The sequence below is a fragment of the Crassostrea angulata genome, chromosome 3 (assembly GCF_025612915.1).
Source record: "Crassostrea angulata isolate pt1a10 chromosome 3, ASM2561291v2, whole genome shotgun sequence".
In the NCBI taxonomy this organism is placed as follows: Eukaryota; Metazoa; Mollusca; class Bivalvia; order Ostreida; family Ostreidae; genus Magallana; species Magallana angulata.
Genome location: NC_069113.1, coordinates 1,831,828 through 1,848,778, shown reverse-complemented (window position 1 = coordinate 1,848,778; position 16,951 = coordinate 1,831,828). Strand labels below are relative to the sequence as shown.

Genomic DNA, 16,951 nt, shown 5'->3' with positions numbered 1-16,951 from the left:
TGAAATTGTTTTGCATAAAAATAACTTTAATATTGTGATGAACTGAATGAGCAGCGGACGCTGTAGAGTTGATCGATACAGACGTACATCATGATGGGATGATGCCGCGCTGTCTGTTTGACCGCCGGTTAACGCTTAGCCCCTCCCCTCGCATCTCTGTTTTTGCAAAGCTAGAAATAACTGTAACCATAATCCTTTTGTTTTTTTGCTTGTCAAGATTTTGATATTTAAAGTCTAGTAGCCCCCTCCTCCCCAAATTTGCTTCCGAAGCCACTGTAACGTTAAAAAAAAATCAATGCTGCAAGACATTAATTTTTGTATTTAGCAATAATGAAATTAGACACAACATCTAGATAAGGCCAACTTTTACAGATTTAACCGTTGTAAGTACATGAAAGACAACATCAAGCCCGTATCAAATATTGATGAGTATTCAAATTTTGTTCACAAGCCCGAAAGAAAAATGCTTGTACATGTAAACTGCCAAACCGTTAGTGTTCATACGTAACAAATCTGTGGCAAGTTTTTAAAGATCATGTTGCAGACTGATAGTCTCCTACTTCTTGTTATACTATACTTGAATTACAATTTCCCCTTTTGCATCTTTTGTTATTTCTGAATTTGTCTTATATACATGTATAAGACTTACGAATGCATTTGGAAATAAAACCCTCCCTTCTCTCAAAATGCCCATAAGATATGACATTTTAGGTAAAGTGAATGGCATTGGTCGGCGTTCATGACGTCATAATGGTATGGAAATTTGCATTGTTACGTCACAATCACTCTATATTCATAACATCTATCGTCAAGGTAATTTTCAAGATGGATCTCTGGCTGAACCCCTCCCGATCAAATGAACCGACCAGTAAATGTGACTTCTGCTACCAGACCGGTGTTCCCGTCAAATCACTCTCGTGCGGAAGCCATTTTTACTGTGGGGTTTGTGAAAAGTTCGCTCCCAAGTTTTACAAGAGAGCCGACTACACATGTAGCCGTTGTCCTGGACCGCGGCGGTCGCAGAGGCAAAGTTTGGACCTCGACTTGAGCCCCACCACGCTCAACGTCCGCCCTGTAAAGAAAAGGCAGGATTTTAAAGAGGTCACGATTGCAGTTGAAGGGGGGAATATTTTAAGTTTTGGCGGTAAGCTCTTAGCGGTCAAATTTCAAATTTTTTGAGTGTGATTGATTAAACGTTTTGTGTTACACGTCATCGTAGTTACGTGATGAAGGCGCTCATTTAAATTATTTAAGCAATTATTAATGTTTTAGGGAAGTGTTTGCAAACGCACATACTTTACTTTTTCTTCATGTACCAAAACGCCTCTAGTTGCGTTCATAATTCCATAAACGTAATTGCTCCTATTTAAAACTTTATAATAATAATTAAAACAAATAATTTGGACACAGACCCGGATCCGGATTCCGGTGACGATCTGGAGGGAAACAACGTCCAGTGGGACCACCTTCTGGAGTCGCTGACGTCATCACAACGAACGCGGGGTAAATCTCCAAAGATGAAAAAGATACCCCAGACGGAGAGCCGGAGTTTTTCAACAGCCAACAAGGCTGATGGTAAAAAATCAGGGGGTGTTGGTGGATCCACAAGGTCCTGTGATGATGTTCACAAAAAACAGAGCGGCTCACAGCGTAAATCCTCGGGACAGAAACAGAGAGTAGACCTAGAGGAGCAGGAACGAGGCTCGTCGCCTGTCAAGGGTAAATATCCTTAAAAATTAGCGGATTGTATTTTCTAAGGACTATACGGATAGGCTAAAACTAAGTCATTTGTGGTTTGATGAAGTAAAGAACAATAATCAAGATTTTGGAAGAAAATTTGTTGTTTTCTGATGCAGTAATAAAAATATAAGTTTTATTTATTTTTGCTAATTTTCGGGGCTTTGTTTCTTCTAAACATCAAACATATATTTGATTGATACACTATTCATAAATTTTCATTTAAATATATCTTCTTTTTTAAACAGGATTCAGGAAAAGAATATCCCCACGTTATGATGCGACTGTGGCCAGGAAGACGTCCGAGGAAGAAGATGATGGGTACAGTCCCGTCGGGGACGTGGAGGGTCCGGACCTCAGTGACAGCGAGGGGTACTCGAGGGGTTACATCAGCGATGGCGAGGGGTACCAAGGGGGTTCAGAGGACGAGTTCTGGTCGTTTTAAATGTAAAAAAAAAGATTAAGTTAAATATTATCAGTAACTTTTGTGAAAAATTAATCACTTATTTTGGATTTGTTTATGAAATTTGAGAGGTGTATTAAATCATTTGAACTGTACAAGTTAATGGTTTAAAGAATTTAGTTTTGGCCGAATTGGGTTCCAAATGTCAGACTGTTATATGTATACTGATAGCAGTTAAAAATAATTTCATTATTTGTAATTCTAAACTCTTTTAGATAGTTTCCTGTGCTTGTAATTCTAAACCTATTATCTCTTTGAAATATTACAATGACTTTCAACTTGGCCAGCGACAACCCAAAGGGAGATTACTCAGTCCCAGGGTCTCCCGCATAAAACTGTTCTAACTCGATCTCGACTCTAAATGGCATACACGTCTTGCAGTGTCATGCAGTTGATATACATGTTCTGTCGTCCACAATCGAATAGACTGAATGAATATTTCAAGAGTGATCGATGTTGTATACATTTCTCTTTTTTTCGATCGCTTCACGGCATCGATCGGCCGACCCGCCCAGTCGCCGCTTCAATCTTCACCTGTATCGAGTCCCTGCTCGTTTTCATCTTTCATGTAAAATGCATTGAAACAAAACGATCGATTTCTCTACGACAAAATAGAACTGATGTTAACTTAAGTGGTAATCTATAAATAATTCATTACTACCCATTGTTCTGCTATCGATTGTCTTCAATGCCATTCTGTAAGGTGTTCGGTGGCTTTCTTCCCCGATTAGTAACCTGGTCAGTACCGATGGGGATACTCGAGCGACAGCAACCCCAGAGAGTTTAAGGAAGACAGTTGTGTTTACTCAATATAGTCTCTTAAGAATACGCAAAACACTTGTCACTTTTGGTACTGTCACCATGGATACATGCGCATCGCAATAGCAGTGGAAGAGCTTCCAGTCAGGTGCTGCTGATACCTGGCCATACGCATGCGCATTACAAGGACATTCATTAGTAATAATTAAGCTGCTGTACTCATTATGATGTTCTGATATAGAAAGAGCAATGCCTTTTAGAGAATGTGAAAATGTCTGTTAAAACGGAAATGATTTTAATGGGCAATGTTGCCAAGAAGAAAGAACTGTGTCGTCGCTCTCTCCAACCTTAGAGTATCGGTTAACTTATAGTATTGGATTTACATTAGCTCTGGATGCCCACGTGAAATAAATATGCCCGGAGCGAGGAGGGGGCTTGTCGCCCCCCAAAATACATTTTTGGAGAACATCATCAGAAGGTCCAATGGCCAACGTAAGTGTTTGAATTTAATTTTGGTGTGTAATGGCGGAATGTGGGGTGTTTTGGGTGACAATTATCATAGTTTTGTTATTTATAATGAAGAATTGAATCCACAAGGAAATATGAGACCCACGGTAACGTCATTACTGTTAATCTGTAAGACTGGTAGATGTTGTGAAGGTATCGCGTTTAGTTTTTGAAAACTAATGATGTCCAAATAGGAGGTTTATGAGATGATACGGTGTTTGTTTACATGTGTTATGGCAAAACATATAGTCACACCCCACCCTGCTGCTATATATCAAAACATATAGTCACACCCCACCCTGCTATATATCAAAACATATAGTCACCCCACCCTGCGATATGACAAAATATAAATATAAACTCCACCCCAACCTCCAAAACACGTAGAGAATAGCGAAATATGAAAGATATTATTGTGTTTGCTCTTTATTAATAAATTAGAAATTAGATCATGGAAAAATAGCGATGACAAGCGGTGAATTATCAAATTACGATCTCTCCTGGGAAATCATGGCTCATCCTCCATTAAAACGGGCATTAAAATTGTTTTGACGAGGCATAAAGTTGCCTGATCTATGCGGGGATATGGAACTGTCGCACGATGAGGAGTAGCCACGTTACCCCCAAAGACAATAAAAGACCAGCCACGAGCCGACTAATACCATCCAGATAATTGAACTTTCTATAATATACGGTTAACTGGAATTCTACTGAGACGGGGAGGCCACGAGACCGCGGAGTAGGGAGGCGCTCGGCTGTCTCATTCATTTTATAAGATAAAAAAAAAAATCATGCGACAAATTCAATTTTTATTCACATTTATTATCATTTTACTTCTTCTTTTTTTAAATTGAGGGGTTTTTAAAATTTAAAATGATATAGGTATGATTTGGGGGGATTCACAACGGGTATCTTCAAATGATGACTAGCTACATCGTAGTGTCAATAAAACGAATTCTTTTATCACTACTGTCAGAAAATTAAAATCAGTAAATCAGTCAGAAAAATTGGTAGAATTCATTAAAGGACGAAAAAACACAGGAAAAACTTTGGGTAAATGTATTAAATTAAATGTATTAGTTCTAAAGAACAAGTTTCCATACATTAAAAAGGAGGGAAGAAATAACCAAAAAGTTACTTTAAATGACCAAATCGTCTAAACAATTTTACAATTAATTAATCTATATGTCTATCGTTTCTTCTATGAATTTTCTTTACAAAAAAAGAAACACTTTTTTGCATCATTAATGGTAAATCAGCGGAAAAACTTGTAATTAAAATTAATTAAAGGACGGAGAAAATGACAAACTTAACCTTGAACTATGGTAATATAAAATCAATTAATTAGTCGGTGAGGATCATTAAAAAATATTACATCGTAGTTTCCAATCTCATGCGTATTTTTATGTTGAGAGAAAATTTTACTGAATTGTTGAAAATATGCCTATGAAAATATACGGAATATAGGAACAGTGCCATAAGGTTTTGGAAATTCATAATGAGCAAATAATACTCGGCTACATCCTTAAGATGATTAAAGAGTCGCATTCACGCAATATACAGGCTTGTAAATTATCAGTTATATAGGGATCATTGGTAAGGACGCGAAAGAGAAATGAACTCATAACAGTGAACTTGAACATACTCCCTTCTTTCCCCAGACCCAGGAATCCCCCAGTTCTTGCCTCGCTGCAGGCTTCACCCCTTTGCTTCTGGTTCTTATATCTATGTGCGAACAATAAAACAAAGTACATCAATCTAAGTATATGTCATTGAATTGTAATGAATACTTTGATGGAATACTGTATATCAACCCTGTTTACAAACCACAAGACAATTGCTTGCAACTGTCTCGTAATCCCCACAAAAAATAACCATCATGTAACTAGAAATCGTCGTGTAACCACCAAAAGAACCATCAAATATCACTGCCAGTAATTTTCCTCTTTTTACCCAAACCCACACCATCCCCACCCCAACAAAAAACATACCAATAAGATCCCTGGTAGTAACTGTTTTGTACCCACTATGATCAAGTATTGCTACTAGTAAGTGTCCTGTAATTCCACCCTCTACCCCACCAGCACCACAAAACACTACCATTGAAGACCATGAAGAGTAATTGCCATGTACCCCACCTCATTCCTGACCCCACCCCTGTCATCAAGGAACATTATCGGTAAATGTCATGTAGCCTCAACAAAAACTACCATCAAGAACTCAAAGGCTATTCGCCCGCAAAACCTCGGCTAAATTGATCAGTTCTTTTGATGGAGTAGCTGGATTTTAATTCTAACAGTTCGTACGGTATTTTTTGTGTTTGAGGAAATCCCGATGTGAAAGCAATGTACTCTATATGATGAACTCTGTTACGCTAGTCTGACGCTGGTCGACCAAGATTAATTAATGTCTATGTTATGTACTTTGAATTATTACAAATGACCAAAGCAACGTCACATGTAAAATATTTCTAATGAGATGAGGTTTTTTGGCTGCATGGAAACATTGAATCTGATATATATTAAGTGGCTATGCTTTTACATTCTCAATTAATTTTTTTCACAAATTTGGTTTGTTCAAGCGTTTCTACTAATCCTAAACTCATGGGTTCAAACACGCATGGATTTCTCACAATTCTTACCTTTCTAAGAATTTTCGAAATGCATTTTATGGTCATATATCATGCACATCGACAATTCTAAAACAGTGATTATATAGTGAATGTGTATGCACTTTCATTCAAAATGATATTAATACCCTTAAGGAAGTTGAGTGGTCGGCCAATCAAAATAGCTGCAAACTACTTCTTGACCCGTGTTTCCATGTAGAGATTCAGTTCTGTGGCTTCTGCTTCAATCATAGACACATTTAATAAGAGTCTTTTATAATACATAACCACTAACTGTTATGAGATAAAACCCAAAAGACAAAATTTCACATCAGCGCATATAATTTTTATATAATTTTGAAAATCGGACATTTATCAAAATTTTATTCTCATCATGTGGTGGTATTTCTCAATGTTATTCAAATGTTATACAAACTTGCCATTATACATGTGTTTAGATGTAATATGTGAGGATGTAAATTCATTTCATTTCATCAAATTGTTTATAGGGGATAATTCAGTCTACATTGTTTATGTATTTACTTCAGATCCAATACCATAACCTGAGAACAAATCTGAGTCTAACTTTAGATTTTGAATATCTTGAATTTTTTATGATATGTTTGAATATCAGTTTTTAAAATTTAATGTTTAAAAGTTTGTAAAACATTTGTATAAAATTGAGAAATACTATAACATAATGTGAATTATTTTTCTTCAGAGATACTAGTATACACTTTTAAAAAAAAAATACGTAAACAATGCATTGAATTCGAAAACTAGCTGGAACTCAGATATTCAAAATATTGACACAATGGTTGACTTTGCAAAGACCCGCGGTAATCTCTATAAAATATAACAAAATAATTGAATACAAATAGAGTATTTTTGCTTCCCTCTTATGATTATTTGTAAACTTGTGATCACAATCAGTCATATTTCCTAAAATTCTCCATCCACCATCAGACCCAGTACATGTACGTTCATCAGGTTACGCCCAGATAGCCATTGATGCACAGGTGGTGCATTAAATTACAAATACTTCTCGTCTGATCAGGCAAAAGTTAATATGATAAAATTCTCAACAATATTTTTGAAAGTTTTTATTTTCCCTGACAATATAATATAAAGAGGTTCGAATTCAATGCCAGACTTCCATTCATTAGTGATATTTTAGATACTGACCAGTTCGGACGCTGACAATTAGAGACCACCGTCCTGGCTAGATTTCCTATTTATATTTCTTATGAAGATCAGAAATGCGATTCAAACGCTCGACAACAATTGATAAGAAATATGTATGTATTATTGTATTTTGTCCATGATAATTCTTTGTAAAAGCAATTATAATGGTATGACAAGATGTACTACTAATTCTCAAGTGCCAGGAACATACGTAAGTTGGGCTATAAACATTAGCTCCTGGACATACTAATCATGAGATTTTGACGGACAAAGAGATCTACTATGGATACTAATATAGATGTAATATCAAAGTTTTGTCATTCAAAGAACCCAAAACTATTTACAACAATATTTTTATTGATAGTTTTGAATTCTTTGAATTTCGAAACTTAGGTAAAACATAAACTTTAAACAATCATTATACAATATCTTACAAAGACCTAATACTGTACACAGCATTGCAATTCTAAAATTTGGGATCAGAAAGACCTTACACGACATTGCACTACTGTAATTTGGGATCGGAAAGACCTAATAACTGTACACGGCATTGCACTACTGTAATTTGGGATCGGCAAGACCTAATGACTGTACACGGCATTGCACTGCTGTAATTTGGGATCGGAAAGACCTAATAATTGTACACGGCATTACACATCTGTAAGAAGATGGGGGAATAAGATGGCGCAACTGCCCATTCGGTTTAGTTGCAAATTTAACATTTTTTCAATTAAATATATTTGATATGTTGTAGTATAAGTTTACGAAAGGGTAATTTCTAACTTTATTCAGTTTGAAATACATGTATTTCAAAAAACGATAAGAAAAAAATAATAAATCCTAAAGTATTAGTTGTATCGAGCCCACAACCTAAAAACCCATGTTCTATAATGTTACCAAATGCGTGGTGCTCTAACCACTGAGCCATTTCATTCACAACAAAGTGCGTTGTTTAAATGCTATATGAGATATTGGCCACGAATTTACAACCTTGTAATATTTTTCTAAAAAGTTCAATTGTTGGACTACAAAATGACATTTTTAAAGTATAGTGGGTCATCTCTCCACATTTTTGTTGATTAAAATCGGTTTAAATTCCACTAAACCACATTTAGATTATGACAAAAATATGGAGTTCAGACCCACTCTATAAAAGAAAAGGCATTGAAGTTATAAAAATGACACTATTTTGAGGTTTGACACGCATACGCCAGTTTAAATCAACCTATTACAAGTATTTAAAATATTACAGGGTTACAAACCGATGTTACGTTAAATATACACTGTTTTTAATCATTTGTTAAAAATATTATGATATCTTAATTTTGCAGTGTCTTATCATTCCTCATATGGGCATTTTACACGCCTTATTCACCCATCTCAAATTTGGGATCGGATGGACCTAATAATGTACACGGCATTGCATGACTGTAATTTGGGATCGTATAGACTAATAATTGTACACGACATTGTATGATGTTACGTTAAATATACACTGTTTTTAATCATTTGTTAAAAATATTATGATATTTTAATTTTGCAGTGTCTTATCATTCCTCATATGGGCATTTTACACGCCTTATTCACCCATCTCAAATTTGGGATCGGATGGACCTAATAATGTACACGGCATTGCATGACTGTAATTTGGGATCGTATAGACTAATAATTGTACACGACATTGTATGACTGTATATGGGATCGGATTGACCTATTAATGTACACGGCATTACACGACTTTAATTTGGGTACTAATTATTGTACACGACATTGCATGACTGTATATGGGATCGGATTGACCTAATAATGTACACGGCATTACACAACTTTAATTTGGGATCGGATAGACCGAATTATTGTACACGACATCGCATGACTGTATATGGGATTGGATGGACCTAATGGCTGTACACGGCATATACACCGGATGGACCTATATAATAACTATACACGACATTGCACTACTGTAATTTTTGATCTGATATACCATTTAACTGTACACGGCATTGCACTACTGTAATTTTTGATCTGATATACCATATAACTGTGCACGGCATTGCATGACTGTAATTTTTGATCTGATGGACCTTATAACTGTGCACGGCATTGCAATACTGTAATTTGGGATCGGATGAACTAATTGTTGTACACGGCATTGCATGAATATAATTTGGGATAAAATGGGCATGGTTGTTGTACGCGACATCATAAGATCGTAATGTGAGGGTCATAAGGACCAGGAAATAGGTTTGTTTGACCTGTTTAAGACAAAAGTCACATCCATTTCGGGGTAGCGCCATTCAAGGCAATGACATTGAATTTTTACAACTAATTGCACATGGCGAAGGAACCATTGCAACCGTTTTGTATTTCTTGTCGACTTACGGCATATGTCCCGTTAGAAAGGGGAATAACTCTTGGGATAATCTATTGTTCCTTCGGCACGACACCCATTTAATAATTTCTGACAATTTTGTCATCACAAACAAGACTTCTTGAAATTGTGTTCTATTTGAATATTCAGTATGTTTACAGAACAAGATGGCGGCGCCATCAGTTGGTTGCGGGCTGAATCGAACTTCACCATACCAGACTACCACACACAAAGTTAAGGAAGTAAAACGTCTCGAATACAGAGCAGTGACCTCTCAAGGATATGTCAACCACGTGGAAATGGCCTTGTCTCCGAATACAACTCCTAATCATTAACCCTTTCGCTCCGTTGGTTTTAATCAAACATCAATTAATTACATCTTATAAAATGGAACAGCATATTAAGACCCGCATGAAATAAGACAAACAAGATACGATAACACTTGTACATAAATCGTTACCAAGGGTGTCACGGTGTCCAGTAGATGAGAGGGGGTGGGGAGTATTTCTCGGTCATACAAGGAGGGCTGCTGTAGGATACAAATCCTCCCCTGCACCATCACCACCCCCAAAGGTCTTGGACGACACCATCATGCAGTTTAAGAGCTTACTTTGCATGACCCTCCCTACAGTAATACTAGTACATCTCGTGACAGGTTATCCTTTCAATGGATAACGGAGTCTTAACAAATTTATACCATGCTTATTTTGTCCTCTTTGTCATGAAAGCAGTGAATCGGATTTAAGCGAAAGTCTGCCAAATGAAAGCCAGGGATATTCTGTGGGGAGACTCATTTTCCCTCTCTGGTTTAGTAGTACATGTACTTAACACGTACATGCTGGTCAACGGGGGGTGGTTAGTGTCTGGATTTTTATATATGAGAAAAAAAATTATGTTATCTTTTTTCCTATCTTGCTTTCTAGAAGGATACCTCAGTTATAAGTCGACATAATATCGTGTAAAACCCCTAGATGAGAAGGTCATCAAATTATTAAGATCAAAACGCGGTCATATTGTTTCTAGCACAGGATGGAGTGTTCTTGAGTTTTCACTGGAAACTTCATTGTGGGCAGTCTTAAAGTAATCACTCTTATTACAAAGTTGTTAAGGTTAAAGAGGCAGGATGGTCAATAAATTAGCCAATATATCTCCCTAAAATCTTAAGATTAACCAACCGATCCCCCTAAAATCTTAACAAATTATAACCAACAGATCTCCCTAAAATCTTAAGATCAACCAACCGATCTCCTTAAAATCTTAACAAATTAACCAATAGACCTCCCTAAAATCTTAAGATATGAATTGTTTAACTATAAATAATTATTTGGTAAAGAAAACGTCCATACATTTTTCCTTTAAAATTTGGGTATTTTTGTATACTTTTATATCGAGCTCTTCTTCTAAAGAAGATCAATATTCTAAAATGGCCACGGCCATCGGGCCCTCTTAATGCGTAACAATGTGTTTTGTCCATGATTCTCTATGATATTTTAAGAAAGGCTTTTATCTTTATCATTTGTTGGCAGTCTTTGTGGAAAAAACCCCTTAAAACAAAATTGAAAGGGTTTGAATGTGCCAGTACCAGTGTTTCATGCCTATGATTCTCTTATTATATATTTAGAAAAGCTTTTATCTGCAACTTTTGTCAAGCAGCTTGCATTTCAATAACGATGAAAGTATTCGTAAAGTTTGCCTATATTTAATTCATGTCCTTGTTTCGAAATACAATAATCATCTTACTGTATTACCGAGTTTTGTTTAGTAAAAGAAAACCTGTTACATCAACGAACTTGAAATAATAAATTATGCACTTCTGGATAAAATAGTGACATTAAAATTTCACCAATCTGCATAGAATTTCCTATGTTTATTGGGCTATGTTATGACTACAGAACATTTCTCAATAGTGATGACGTCACATCATGAATATCATCAAATCAATATGATTGAACGGAACGGCATAGAGAAGCGAACCTGGCGGGCTCTGATAGAAATTGTTATGTATCTATTACATCTACTCGTCATTCCAGCTGCCAGCCTCCATGAAAGACCTCGCGCGTAATATTTTTGCAAACAGTTCAATGATTGGTTACTTGCGGACAAAAATTAATTGGAATATTGTAATGGTTTCAACTGTCGTTCTCAATATCTAGATTTTGATCGAAAGCTTGGCCCATACAGTTTTATATTACAACATAACCATTAAAACACTTGTTGATCGTGTCAAAATCATTGTCTATAATTGTATTTTTAATTTTTTTACTACTGTGTATTATTAAAATCATGAACAATTATTCAGCTATTCCCTGAAAAAATTATGGTGCAGCAGCAATTAATTAAAAGTCAGTTTCGGAGCATGTGTAACGACAGGTGTCGCTTGTAATTTTCTATCGGGAGGCTGTGTGGTCCACAAATTGCCCATATGCATCAGATCTACCTTGTAGTTTTAGATATGATTTTTAAACCATATACTATTATTTTGTAAAGAAACATTCCATCTATTCTAACTTAAAGATTTGAATGTTTTCTTCTATCTTTATACACACATCTCTTCTCTCCGGGAGATTAATAGTCTCAAAAATTGACCGCGACCATCCGCTCTCTTAAGGTGTAATAACACATCATCACAAAATGGCTGACCTCTGAACGAAACACCATTTTGTTCTATTAAAACGATTTTATGACTGAAATATGTAAGTTACACCAAAGCCGAGTGGATAAAGTGTCTGACTTGTGATCCGTTCATCCCGGGTTCGAATCCCGCAGGGGCTTTTGTTGTTACTTACTGGAATAAATATTTTAGATATTCACTTTTTATCCCCAAACTGCAAATTTTTCGCCTATTTGACATTTGCACAGTTTATTTATCATTATATCTTTCATTTGAAAAAAAAAATTCCGGTTAATTTGAGTCTCTTTTTCCAGGTGTGTTATTCCACCTTAATTGACATATGTACAGTTTTCTTATCATTATATCTTTTATAATCAAGTAATTTACTGTTAATTTGAGTGACTTTTTCTAGGTGTGTTATTCCACCTTAAAAGTAATATAGGCCATGGTTCTTTGGATATTTTAAGTACCTGAATTAAAAGAGAGATGATGTAGGTCATGGTTAAAGCAATATGTTATGTACAGTACATAAATTATAGGATGCGCTGAGGAAAAGCGAGAATGATGTTTCTTACCGTAATAGAAAGGAAAAGGTTTTTTGTAATAAACTTGCGTCAGTAAATGGAAAACTCAATAAATAATGCGACTATTCAAGGTCCAACGACAAGTTCGTGATTGATAAAAAAGTCTCCAACGTGAAATTTTAAATAAAAAGAGTAGGTAGTTAAAATGCTACGAACTACTAGATTGACAGAAACCTGTTGTGAATGGTCTCAGAAGCGCAGGTGTTTGTCTCCATAAACAGGAAGTGACGAAACTCCATGGCTATAGTCCAGCGAACAAATTTATAAGGCTCATTTGAAATTGGCTGTCTTATACAAATTGTTCTGTGTATATTTTGTTCGCTAGGGATCTTTCTATGAGACTAAAGAGATGGACGATTTTGTCGTAAGTTCTTCAGTAAAAAAACAGCCCTGATTATTAAAAGACAAAACCTTCCTACAAATGGAAGGAACAGAAAACAGAGATATGTAGAAACAGACAGACAAACATTCAGAACAGGCATTTGACATAATATTTTTTCTCGTAATAAAAAAAATACATGTACACCCCAAGGTATTTAATAATACGCAATGTGTTTTATTGCTTTGTTATGAGAAAAAATATATATAACGGTGCCTGCGTCCGAACAGAAAACATTTGTATTTATAAACAGAAATATAGACATTCGCGGTCCCTCTGAAACTAACTTCACTCTCTTCCACCATTGCCCCATACGTGCACTCTGTTTGTAGTTGACCTGTATATAAACTCTCGGATATTCTTGACTCATTCTAGTAGTTTACGATGATTAAAATGATTAACATTTACTGTCAGGACTCGCATTCAGAGAAAAAGATATCTTAAAACAGTAATCTGTAACAATGCTATCATGTTGAGTGAAAAATCGAACTTGAAATCTAGCCAAAGTATTGCAGTAATTATCCTTTTCTCGTAAAGAGAAAATAACGCAACAATTTGCAGATTCTATTTATAGTAACTGTGATACTCAACCTTTTAATCAAGTGTTCGATATAATGACTATAGAACCGCTAGGTGTCGCACTAGGCCCACCGTGTCAACACTTTTCCTAGTTCTCGCATATCTGGTAGAAATACCAAAGTACTTGCCACTTTTGTCCAAATTTTTAGATGCTAATTATTTATCACCTAAATTTTTAATTAGAACCACGAAATAAATATGTATCCAGCGACTGAATGAATTCTGATTCCATGAAAACGAAAAGGTCTACGATCTGTATAATCATACGTCTTATTTTCTTAAAAACAATCTTTTCTTATATGTAAAATATTACATAGCAGCAATCTTCCTAGTTTAGCCTTCTCCACTCATACGACTTGTGGAAAAGTGCACGGTACTGTGTAAAAATTATGATCTAGTATTTTAATGCAACCCATCTACGATGTCACGTTGTTTAAATAAGTGGTCATGTGATTTTGGAAAAATATGATTTATGCGGCACAATCAGTGTCTAGCCACAGGGTCGTAATCTATTAATATAAGACGATGATAGAGAAATTATGACCGTAATCAACAATTTTCCTTTTTGATTTTATTGGGAAACCACAAGTTTGGCCCTGGGGAGGTATTTTGGGATTTGCAGATTAAACTGTTAGGCTGAAGGTTCCGTTGTCGATCTATTTGATTACAAATGTAGTACGCTGTGGCTTTGGTATGGCTTTGTTATCACGCTGGATTTATTGTATGTACACCTTGACTTGTGTTTGAATAGTTAAGAAATCACTTACTATATATGGTCCCCCTTTTTAACTACATGTATAATGTTACTCATTTAACTGTAGGCGCTTCCGGTAAATTGGTAAATGAAAGGATTATACATTTTTACTGTAAGTTTTTATAGTTTTGGGGTACAAGTTTCTTTGGCTAATCTAGATGAGGAATGGTGAGCCATACAGCACTTGAAACAGTTGATGTTATCATGTGATTGCTCCAGTATGCAGCGTATATCATCAATGTATAAAAAAAAGATTGACATATAACTCTCAAATGACATCAAAATGGTTTAATGAAATATTTTGTTGTGTGTCTACAGAAACTTCGCAGAACCATAAGCCAAAAATCATGAGTGATCCTATTATATTCATTAAATATATGTAATTATTTTACATGATAAAGAACTCAATATGTGTCTATATAGCTTCAAAAGTTCAAATCAGAGTTTTGTTTATACGACAATTCTTTTTAATAATGAGAGAGAGAGAGAGAGAGAGAGAGAGAGAGAGAGGTGTTGGTCTTATAATGGCATCATTAAATATTAATTTTCAATTCCCCACATTTGCATGTTTCGGCCCACTGAGGACTAATAAGGGAAATCTCTCGCTTGTCTCCAATCCTGCTAATGAATAAGTGTATGTTTCGGATTTTTTATAATGTTTAGTTTCTATTTCAAACTCACGTCTGCGTGCACTGTTTTGTGCAATAAGAAACGTTACAATCCAATAAACAAATTACGGTCACTGTTAACTCCCTTTAATTTCACAGAGATATATGGAAATCGCAATGTTTATACAATTTAAACTTTCCGAAAAAGAGTAGCTATGATGTATAACATGTTATACCAGTTCCAATCATTTTTTTAAAAAAGAAAATCATATAGATCGATTGAATATCAAAGCTAGATGATAGTTTATTAGGATATTATTTTTAAAAATTTCTTGTGACTCTGATCTTTAATTTAGCGACCGCCCATACAGCTTAAGTTATCTGTTGCCGAACTGCACTGCATTTGATAAGTGAAAATTCCATGTAATGCAAAAGATTTGCAAAAAAACATTTTGCAATAGCATATATCATGCCGACTCAATCGGTGTTATATATAATATAGACAAGATTTATACATCGACCCAGGTACCCGCGAACCAAGCTGTTAAGAGGGCTGGTTGTGGCCATTTTTAGACTATGTCTATCTCCTTTAAAAGGAGAGCTTTGTATAATAATATTAAAAAAAATAAAAAAACTTTAACGCTCAAAGATAATGATGTATTCTTTATAATTACTCATTGGAAGTTTATGACTTAAGTAGTCTTATCTTAAAATTGTAAGATATATATGATGGTTAGTTTGTGGACCATCCAGCTTCCTAACAGCAATATGAGCTGTATTTTTTTTAATTTTATTTTGCTGCAAAACCCTGCTAGTGAGATAAGTCTGCATATAACTTAAACTTTTGTGATAAATAAAATGTAAAAAAAAATCATTAATTTTTGTCAAAGGATATATTTCTCTTCTAAGGAATATATAGCAAATCAATTTTTGTACAGGATGACAATAATTCAATTTTGCTCCAAATAAGGCTTTTTAACGGCCTTTTCCACAAAAATATGGCTAACAGAAATTTAAAAACCATAATATGTTTGTCATTTTAATAGAGAAGAACACTTTAGTGAAAAAAAAATCAACATGAAAAATGCAGCTCATATTGCTTTAATTTATGCAGGGCAGGAAAGCCGAGGTGTGATTTCAATAGAATCGGGCTCATTCACTTGCCATAGAATCCTTGGCTTCTATCACAGTGACTGTCGATAGAAGCTGGTTTGTTCGGCGTGATCCTTTCAAAGATAGACTGTATCATCCAATGAAATGATTTTATCGGATGCCTGGGATGATTAGTCTCAATCAATAAATAGTTTTATATAAAGTCAAAATATTGATATAGAACCATGTGTCAGCATCTCTGGGTAGGAAAGGTGTTTCGAGTTTACAAAATTCATACAACAAAATAGATACTGTAAGACAAAACAGAGAGAGTTTTAGAAATTGGTGAAATATTGAGTATGTATATACACTTGTTTGTTTCATAACATTTTCAAAAAGTGAAAACAGTGATTCATTGAAGCGGTATGCCTCATTCTACGTCACTCAGAAGCTTTACTCAACTTGCTCATAGACCATTATATTACATATTGTTTTTTTTTTAACTTAAAACTGTGTAAGCAAATAATAAAATACACAGATTTTACGATATTGTTTAAGGAAATTATTTTGGTTCTCAATCAGCATTAAGAATGAATCTTGCAGCGCACCTAGTTCTTTTTAAAACCTTTTATTCATGTAAAAAAAATTAATTAAATTGGATTCCATCGAATTGGCAACTTAGGAATTAATTTTAAATTTGAATTATTTTTA

At 35.0% G+C, this 16,951-nt stretch overlaps 2 protein-coding genes across 2 annotated transcripts in view; both read left to right on the top strand.

The window, feature by feature from the left end:
• Positions 1-290: 290 nt before the first annotated feature.
• Positions 291-2,313, top strand: LOC128178417 (uncharacterized). Its single transcript, XM_052845560.1, has 3 exons — positions 291-1,144; positions 1,411-1,719; positions 1,986-2,313. The coding sequence occupies exons 1-3, from the start codon at positions 721-723 to the stop codon at positions 2,180-2,182; spliced, it is 930 nt and encodes a 309-aa protein (XP_052701520.1). The 5' UTR covers positions 291-720; the 3' UTR covers positions 2,183-2,313.
• A 586-nt stretch (positions 2,314-2,899) lies between these two features.
• LOC128175455 (potassium voltage-gated channel subfamily H member 1-like) overlaps positions 2,900-16,951 on the top strand; it is a 31,022-nt gene continuing 16,970 nt past the window's right edge. The window contains exon 1 of the mRNA XM_052841086.1: positions 2,900-3,451. Coding sequence (XP_052697046.1) covers positions 3,373-3,451 — 79 coding nt within the window. The 5' untranslated portion in view covers positions 2,900-3,372. The remainder of the gene's footprint in view (positions 3,452-16,951) is intronic.

Coding starts and splice junctions, on each gene's coding strand:
- LOC128178417 (XM_052845560.1), top strand. CDS start 721: ATGGCATTGGTCGGCGTTCATGACGTCATAATGGTATGGAAATTTGCA. Junction 1,145..1,410: donor GAATATTTTAAGTTTTGGCG/GTAAGCTCTTAG, acceptor ATTTGGACACAG/ACCCGGATCCGGATTCCGGT. Junction 1,720..1,985: donor AGGCTCGTCGCCTGTCAAGG/GTAAATATCCTT, acceptor TTTTTTAAACAG/GATTCAGGAAAAGAATATCC.